The sequence below is a fragment of the Lithobates pipiens genome, unplaced genomic scaffold (assembly GCF_037356315.1).
Source record: "Lithobates pipiens isolate NorthernLeopardFrog02 unplaced genomic scaffold, aLitPip1_a1.2 Scaffold_13, whole genome shotgun sequence".
In the NCBI taxonomy this organism is placed as follows: Eukaryota; Metazoa; Chordata; class Amphibia; order Anura; family Ranidae; genus Lithobates; species Lithobates pipiens.
This window is the reverse complement of record NW_027507718.1, coordinates 487,483,172-487,492,092: the sequence shown is the minus strand read 5'-3', so window position 1 is coordinate 487,492,092 and position 8,921 is coordinate 487,483,172. Positions and strand designations below refer to the sequence as shown.

At 47.8% G+C, this 8,921-nt stretch overlaps 1 gene segment (V, D, J or C); it reads left to right on the top strand.

Moving 5' to 3' along the window:
• The first annotated feature begins 264 nt into the window (after positions 1-264).
• Positions 265-8,488, top strand: LOC143975914 (immunoglobulin kappa variable 4-1-like). The segment is given in 2 exon segments: positions 265-310; positions 8,136-8,488. Coding segments are annotated over 2 exon segments (399 nt in total).
• The last annotated feature ends 433 nt before the right edge of the window (positions 8,489-8,921 follow it).

Below are 8,921 nucleotides of genomic sequence, written 5' to 3'. Positions count from 1 at the left end.
CTCCAGCACCTGTCTGTGATCTCTTTGTTTTATTTGTTAACCAAAGCTGGTGTCCTGTACCACCTTGAGATTGTCTTATAGTTGTTTTCCTGTGTTGTGACATTAAGTGATGCTTTGTGGGCAATTAGAAAAATCTTTTCCCAGTGTTCCTCTGTCAATTCCATCTGCAAGTCCCTCTCCCAGGCCCTGCATGCAGTCCCCTCTTTCGGTGAGATCGAGGAAAAAAGAAGTGAGTATGTATTTGAGATTACATGCTGTTGCGGCATGGTTTGGGAGCAAAGACTCTCAAATGGGGTGAGTGAGCGTCCAAGTGAGTTGTCTATGTTTGTCTTTAGGAGGAAGTGTCGAATTTGGAAGTAAACCCAATAGGGGAGGGGGTCTGCTTCGGGAGTCTTGGGAATTGCCTCGCGCTCTAACAATTTACCCCTTTGGAAAAATTGATGGGCTTGTAAGTCAGTAAATGGCCAGCTGTTTCTGAGAAAGTGGGTGGACATTCCCGGTTGGAAGTCCGGATTGAGCCTTACCGGGGTGAGAGGTCCCGGGTTTGAGGAGATCTTACCCCCTTTGACTGCTTCTCGGAAACTGAATAACGTTGCACTGATGAGTGGGTGTTCTTTCAGTGTCTTGGGGATACAGTGCAGGGGTATCCAAGGGGTACTTTTGATTTGGAGCTCCGTTAGGGAGTCTTCTAGTTTCACCCAGTCTTTAGTGGTATTGTGAACCGCCCAATCTACTACTCTACATAGGTGGCTGGCTTGTGCATATTTTGTGAGGTCCAGTAGACCGATGCCCCCTTTGGTTTCAGTTTGGTAAGTTGAGAATAACTAATTCTGGGGCGTTTGTGATGCCAGAGAAAATTTTGGGTCAACCTTCTCATTACTTGAAAAAAGGAACGAGGGAGTTTAATGGGTATTGTTTGGAATAAGTATAGAACTCGAGGAAGGACATTCATTTTCAATATAGCCGCGCGGCCAAACCATGAAAAATGTGATTTGTCCCAGTTGCGTAAGTCTGAAGCAATAGCCTGAGTAAGCGGGCCAAAATTCCTCGCGTAAAGGTCCGACAGGTGCGAGGGGAGTTGAATCCCTAGGTATCTGATTGAATCGTGTTTCCATATGAATGGAAAGTTATTCTGGCATAGTGTGACTACGTCTTGCGGGAGGGATACAGTGGTGTGAAAAAGTGTTTGCCCCCTTCCTCATTTCCTGTTCCTTTGCATGTTTGTCACACTTAAGTGTTTCGGAACATCAAAGCAATTTAAACAATAGTCAAGGACAACACAAGTAAACACAAAATGCAATTTGTAAATGAAGGTGTTTATTATTAAAGGTGAAAAAAAATCCAAACCATCATGGCCCTGTGTGAAAAAGTGATTGCCCCCCTTGTTAAAACATACTATAACTGTGGTTGTCCACACCTGAGTTCAATTTCTCTAGCCACACCCAGGCCTGATTATTGCCACACCTGTTCACAATCAAGGCATCACTTAAATAGGAGCTGCTTGACACAGTAAGGTCCACCAGAAGATCCTTAAAAGCTACACATCATGCCGAGACCGAAAGAAATTCAGGAACAATTGAGAAAGAAAGTAATTGAGATCTATCAGTCTGGAAAGGGTTATAAAGCCATTTCCAAAGCTTTGGGAATCCAGCGAACCACAGTGAGAGCCATTATCCACAAATGGCGAAGACATGGAACAGTGGTGAACCTTCCCAGGAGTGGCCGGCCGCCCAAAATTACCCCAAGAGCGCAGCGACGACTCATCCAAGAGGTCACAAAAGACCCCACAACAACGTCCAAGGAACTGCAGGCTTCACTTGCCTCAGTTAAGGTCAGCGTTCATGCCTCCACCATCAGGAAAAGACTGGGCAAAAATGGCCTGCATGGCAGAGTTCCAAGGAGAAAACCACTGCTGAGCAAAAAGAACATCAAAGCTCGTCTCAATTTCTCCACAACACATCTTGATGATCCCCAAGACTTTTGGGACAACATTCTGTGGACCGATGAGACAAAAGTGGAACTCTTTGGAAGGTGTGTGTCCAAGTATATCTGGCATAGAAGGAACACTGCATTTCATAAAAAGAACATTATACCAACAGTAAAATATGGTGGTGGTAGTGTGATGGTCTGGGGCTGTTTTGCTGCTTCAGGACCTGGAAGACTTGCCGTGATAAAAGGAACTATGAATTCTGCTGTCTACCAAGAGATCCTGAAGGAGAATGTCCGACCATCTGTTCGTGTACTCAAGCTGAAACGAACCTGGGTTCTGCAGCAGGACAATGATCCTAAACACACCAGCGAGTCCACCACCGAATGGCTGAAGAAAAACAAAATGAAGACTTTGGAGTGGCCTAGCCAAAGTCCTGACCTGAATCCTATCGAGATGTTGTGGTATGACCTTAAAAAGGCCGTTCATGCTCAAAAACCCTCTAATGTAACTGAATTAGGACAATTCTGCAAAGATGAGTGGGCCAAAATTCCTCCAGGACTCTGTAAAAGCCTCATTGCACGTCATCGCAAACGCTTGGTTGCAGTTGTTGCTGCTAAGGGTGGCCCAACCAGTTATTAGGTTTAGGGGGCAATCACTTTTTCACACAGGGCCATGATGGTTTGGATTTTTTTTCACCTTTAATAATAAACACCTTCATTTACAAATTGCATTTTGTGTTTACTTGTGTTGTCCTTGACTATTGTTTAAATTGGTTTGATGTTCCGAAACACTTAAGTGTGACAAACATGCAAAGGAACAGGAAATGAGGAAGGGGGCAAACACTTTTTCACACCACTGTATATTGAGGGCATGGGATTTGGAGAAATTAATTTTTAAATTGGAAATACGATGGAATAGGTCGAATTCTTTTAGTAGATTGGGAATTGAGGTTAGGGGGTCTCTGAGGAACAGTAATATATCGTCCGCAAAAGCCGCTAACTTGTATGAGTGGTCAGCGATGGGTATCCCCTTGATGTTGTCGTTCGCCCTTATGCTATTTAGAAGGGGCTCAAGCGTGAGGATGAACAGTATAGGGGAAAGGGGGCACCCCTGTCTCGTTCCATTACGGACGGGGAAGGTGTCTGACAGGTGGCCGTTGACTCTGATTCTCGCCGTTGGGAAGGAGTATAGAGATAAGATGTAGTTCAACATGTGAGTAGGAATACCCAGGTGACGTAAGGTCATTTCCAGATAGTCCCAGGCCAGCCTGTCAAACGCCTTCTCCGCGTCCAAGGAAAGGAAGAAGCCTTTCATCTTGCTAGAAGATAGCCAGTGGTGAATGTTAATTGCCTTGATGGTGTTGTCCCTGGCCTCACGACCAGGGACAAATCCAACCTGGTCCTTCTCAATCCATGAGGGTAGGAGGGGGAGGAGACGATTGGCTAGAATTTTTGAGAATAGCTTCAGGTCTACATTTAGTAGCGAGATTGGCCTGTAATTTGAGACCGAGGTGGCATCTCTGCCCTCCTTGTGTATGACCGTTATGTTTGCTGCAAGCGTGTCAGTGGGCGGGGTAGGAGAGATGGCTAGAGAATTGAGGGCTGCCAGAAGCGGGGCATTGAGTATATCAGAGAAAGTTCTATAATATGGGGCTGACAAACCATCCGGGCCAGGACTTTTGCACGGTTTCAGTTGTTTGATTGCCCTTTGCAGTTCCTCCTCTGTTATAGATTTGTTAATATCACTGGCCGTCTCATCAGATATTGGAGAAGGACCGAATTTTCGTAAAAACTTCTTAAGTAGGGCTTCTCTATCGTTGTTTCCCGGTAGGACGTTTTGTTGCCCCGATATATGATAAAGCTTCCTATAGTATTTTTCAAATTGGGCCGCTATATCTACAGACGACGTGTAGGAAGCGCCCGCATGATCCTTTATGGTGTGGACTGTGGTATTGGATTTCTTTGAGTGGATAGCCCTGGCTAATAGTCTCCCGCTCTTATTACCCTGTTCGTAAAAGAGTTTCTGGGTCAAGATAAATTTACGTCTGGTTTTGCAATTAAGGAGATCAAGGAGTTTTTTTCTAGTATCCGTGAGGGCCAGAAGAGTTTCCTGAGCCTGCGATTGCTTATGTGCGCGTTCTAGTCGTTTTATTTTACTAATCAGGTCATTAATAGTCCCTGTGTGAGCTTGTTTCCGAATAGCTTTGAGAGTCATAAACTCGCCTCTGATCACACATTTATGTACTTCCCAGATTGTAAAGGGGGAAAGGTCCGGATCAGTGTTTTCTCTGAAGTAGTTGGTAAGGCTCGTTTTAATGTAATTTATGTCAGTCTCAGAGGACAGCAGGGTGAAGTCCAAGCGCCATATTTTAGTGGTCGTTTACGTCTGTGGAAGTGTCAGGGTAATTGTGATCGGGTTGTGATCTGAGTGTATAAGAGGTTCAATAGTTGCTGACCGTAACAGTGGTAAGTCTTTTTGAGAGAGAAAAAGATAATCCAAGCGTGAGTATTTAGTCTGGGGGGCCGAGAAGAAAGTGAAATCCTTCTCGCTCGGATGTGCTACGCGCCATGAGTCGTGGAGACAAAGATCTTGCAGATGGGATTTAATTTTACTCAGAGATCTATATGGTAGCGATGAGGTGCCTGATGAAGAGTCTAACAGAGGCTGGAGTGCAACATTGAAATCCCCTCCCAAAATAGTGATACCCGCCTGGAATCCCATTAAAAGTTCTGTTATTGCGCAAAAGAAGCTAGCCTGGGCTGTGTTTGGACAATAAATGTTCGCTAGTGTGCAACGATGACCGTTAATAAGTCCTTTTAGAAAAATGTATCTGCCTTCCGGGTCTGTCAGGGAATCTTCAAGCTGCCAATGAATGTTTCTGGACAAAAGAATGGACACCCCCTTCGTCTTGGCCAGTGGGTTTGTGGCATGAAAGGCAGTGGGAAACCTGTGGTTGGACAATTTACTGATTTTTTTCGAATGGAAGTGCGTTTCCTGAAGAAACGCCACATCCGATTTCAGTTTCCATAGCATGTTCAGGATTTGGGACCTTTTTTCTGGGATATTTAGACCCTTAACATTCTGGGAGACTACCTTCAGTGTTACATCGTGGGTGCAGGGGCTGTTGGTAGGCATGTTCGTGTAGTTTAGCTAAGGTGATGTATGCGTGGAAAAGAGTACGCTCCGGTCTCCGTTACGTGCAAGGTCGAGACTTCTGAATTCTATGAGTGTATGTGGCCCTTTTCTGGCTGACTGACTCAAGCAGTCTCCGTTAAGGAACCGTGGTTCGCGTTCCGGCGAAAGCCGGAGAGGCAATGAAAAGGAATGCGGACTAGGATAACTATAGGTAGAGGGGGGGTGGGGGGGATATCAGAAGGGCGGGTCAGAGAGAAGGGAAGGAGGAATCGGGATGGTGTGGTTCACTATACGACACCGGGGGTATGTAGACCTGCTACCTTACCCAAAGTACCTTGGCGTCCGGTGTAAGTCAACGAAAAGACATTCTTTGTCGTTTTGTGGAGGAGTGGAAGGTCGTCCGATATGAGTTCTTGCGACGTCCAGTCAGTGTCGAGACCATATGAAACATTTCACTTTCAAGAGTTAAGTGCCTACTGTAGTAGGGGAGAAACAGAGAGTGAGAGAGGGTAGAGAGGAGAGGTTTGTTAAACATTCGGGTAGTACAACATGTGGTAGGCCATGTATAGAACAATAGAAACTTAGGCCAAACTGTATCAACAGAGTACAACATAAGAACTGGTAAGCTGCAAATATACGTTTCCAAGTATTGTAAAGAAGCTAAGTGTAAAGATATAACTCCGTCTAACCCAGGTCGTCTGTAAAATAAGAAAAGAGTGGAGGAGGCGCGAGTGGGAGAGGAACGGGAGGAGGGCAGCAAGGCATCTAAACAAAAACAAAAACAAAAAAAAAAACAAAAAAAAACCCCTCCGCCCCTGCTTGCCCTAAGGCAGCAGGATCCTGAGGTTATCGAAGGAGTAGATAACAACAAGGTACTCCGTACCACCATGGAGGAACGGAGTACTGGCATAGCGGAGAAGAGGTCAGTGCCACACTGATGGGCCAGGCAACGTTCACAAAGGCCTGTCGTCTCTTCACGACTCCAAGTCGATGGAATGCGTCGAGGAGGCAAGCTTGTGAGGCAGTGACCTCAGGATCCAGTCCTTTTCTCTATAGATCAAGGCGACCCTGTTCCTGCACCTCCTCCCCCGACAAGCAAACATTAACAGTAATGATGCGGAAGCCATGTCCATCAAGGATGGGGACCCCTTAAACATGTAAACAATCCCCCAAAACTGTTGGAAACAAACAATGCCCCAATTACAGTCTGTTAGCATTCAGGAAAGGTTTAAGTGGACAACTCTGGTCTCTAGAGGCAGCTCTGACTGGAGCACAAACCGTAGCGCCTCTGGCCTGTGTGACCATGTACCGTCAATTAGGAGCTGCTGCTGTATACCAACAAGTTCGCCGGGGAGGCAAGGAGACTACCATGGTTTGCAGGAGCAGCAGTAGCCAGCCCACTCCGTCTCAAGTGAACGGGCCAGTGATACGTTACCGTAGGCGGTCAACACTCAGACAATCGTCCTGTTAAAGCGATTGGCAGGTAGTGGGTGTCCGAGTTGCCCGTCCAGTGTTGAAGATCTTGAAAAGGACGTGGGATCAATGGGCAAGAGTACAGGGGGTTGTTTCACGGAATTTCACTGTTGTAAAAGCCGGGGGGATAGTATGCATTGTTAACGGTGAGGGGTGGCAGTAACAACGGTTGGAACCCGCTAGCCAAGTGTCCAGGCGGGCTCATGGAATGCGGTGTTGTTCAAGAGCTGTCTGGCCGTGCACGCCTGTGTGCAGGGGAGGATGTCGGGCTGAGATGTGGTCTGTCCCTACGCTCCCTCTGAGGTGGCGGTCGTGGGGAAGCGGACCTTCGCCTCCGAATTTGAAAATCATCTCTTTCTGGGATGGTGTCCATGGAATTAGACCTCTGCAATCGCGGGGTACGGGACACTCTATACCAGTCCGGTAAGTCAATCAGGGGTATTTGGAGCGTAGAGCAGAACTCTCTAAGGTCTTCTGGGACCCTGAGATGTGCTGTGCGTCCCGCCACTGTGGCTGATAGGCAAAATGGGTGACGCCAGCGGTATTGAATTTCCTTGCAGCGTAGGACCTCCAGGAGAGGGCGTAGGTCCCTTCTGTGCTGCAGGGTAATTGGGGAAAGGTCTTGGAAGAACTTAATCTCTGCACCTTGAAAGGTCAGGTTGCGCCTGTCTCTGGCCCTTTTCAGGATGTCTTCTTTCAACTTAAAGTTTACAACACAGCAGATTACATCCCTCGGGGGGTCCGATTCTCTGCCCCTCGGCCTAAGGGCTCTATGCAGCCTTTCAAAGTCAATCGGGGTCTCTGGAGGTCTCCCCAAAAGGTCATTAAAGATATGGGTGGTGGCTTGGGTAATATGCGGTTGTTCGATCGACTCAGGTATGCCTCTTACCCTGAAGTTGTGGCGGCGTCCGCGATTATCCAAGTCCTCCATGTGTCTATGGAGTTCTCTGATGTGTGTATTGTGTGCCTGTGAGGCCTGCTGTAGGTGGTGGATGGCGGTGTCATGGCGGGTTGCGGTCTCCTCTAATTCCGACGTGTGGATATGCATAGCCTGGACGTCCCTTCTCAGGTCAGCAATTACCGATGTGAGGGACTCTTTAATGTCATTAGCCACTGACCTGAGATCCGCCATCGTGATCGTGCGTGCTGCGGGCGGGCTGTCCTGTCTCTGGGAGCCTCTCCTCTCTGAGGGGCTTCTGCTGGGCGATCGTTCGTCCGAGTAGGCCGCAGACGGAGCCCCGGCCTCGCGTGAGTGAGCTCTAAACATGTCCGGGATATTGCGCCCGGCGCCGGTTTCGGGTCCCCGCGGGGAGCGGGAGCGGGATTGGGAGTTCTTCCCCTTCTGCTTCCCCATGCTTGCGGCGTAATTGCTCTCGGCTAGCCTTCAGTCTGGGTCTCTAGCTGCTGGAGCTCTGCAGTTAAGCGGCCATTCCGGATCGGCGCCAAGCCACGCCCCTCGCCATCTTCATTTCTATTCAGGGTGAGAGATGAGGCTCCTTCCATCATCCTCTGCACATACATCTATACATTGTACAATAAATACACACATCAGGATTGATAGGAAATCAATAATCAATATGTCTCTTCCCATCCTCAGGATCCTGTGGACAGATTGTGACGACTCAGACTCCGGATTCTATCTCTGTGTTCCTGGGACAGACAGTCACCATCACATGTACATCCAGTAGCAGCTTAAGTAGTGGCAGCAACAACTTTCTAGCCTGGTACCAACAGACATCCCACCAACCTCCAAAGCTTCTTATAAGTTGGGCCAACATCCGGCAATCTGGGATCCCCGACAGGTTCAGTGGTTCTGGATCTGGAACTGAATACAAATTAACTATCAATGGAGCAACTGCAGAAGATGAAGGAAGATACTACTGTCAGCAGTATTGGATCGGGTCTCACAGTGATACAGAGCCGTACAAAAACCTCCTTCCTCTTTTCTGAGGTGATATGAAGAGAGCTGCGAAGAAACCTAATTGAGAAGTAAAATGTTTTTATTGATAACAAGCAAAATGACATGTGAAAAGTGTTTCTGTCTGTAGATATCTATGATAACTTTATAACCTCCAGGCTCCTGCTATAGAGGACACAGAAAACATCCTCCACCATTTATAGGATTTACAAATTGTATTAAAGCGGAGGTCCACCCTAAAATGGACCTCCGCTCATCGGAATCCCCCCCCCTCCGGCGCCACAATCGGCACCTTTCAGGGGGGAGGGGGGTGCAGTTACCTGGATAATCCAGGTAACTGCACCCACTTCCGGGCTAGCTCTCTGCGGAACGAGCGTAGGTTACGCCCCCGTTCCGCAAGCGCCCGCCCCCTTCAGCAAGTGCCCCGCTGCCTGCTGGGAAACACACAGCTCCCAGAGGCAGCGG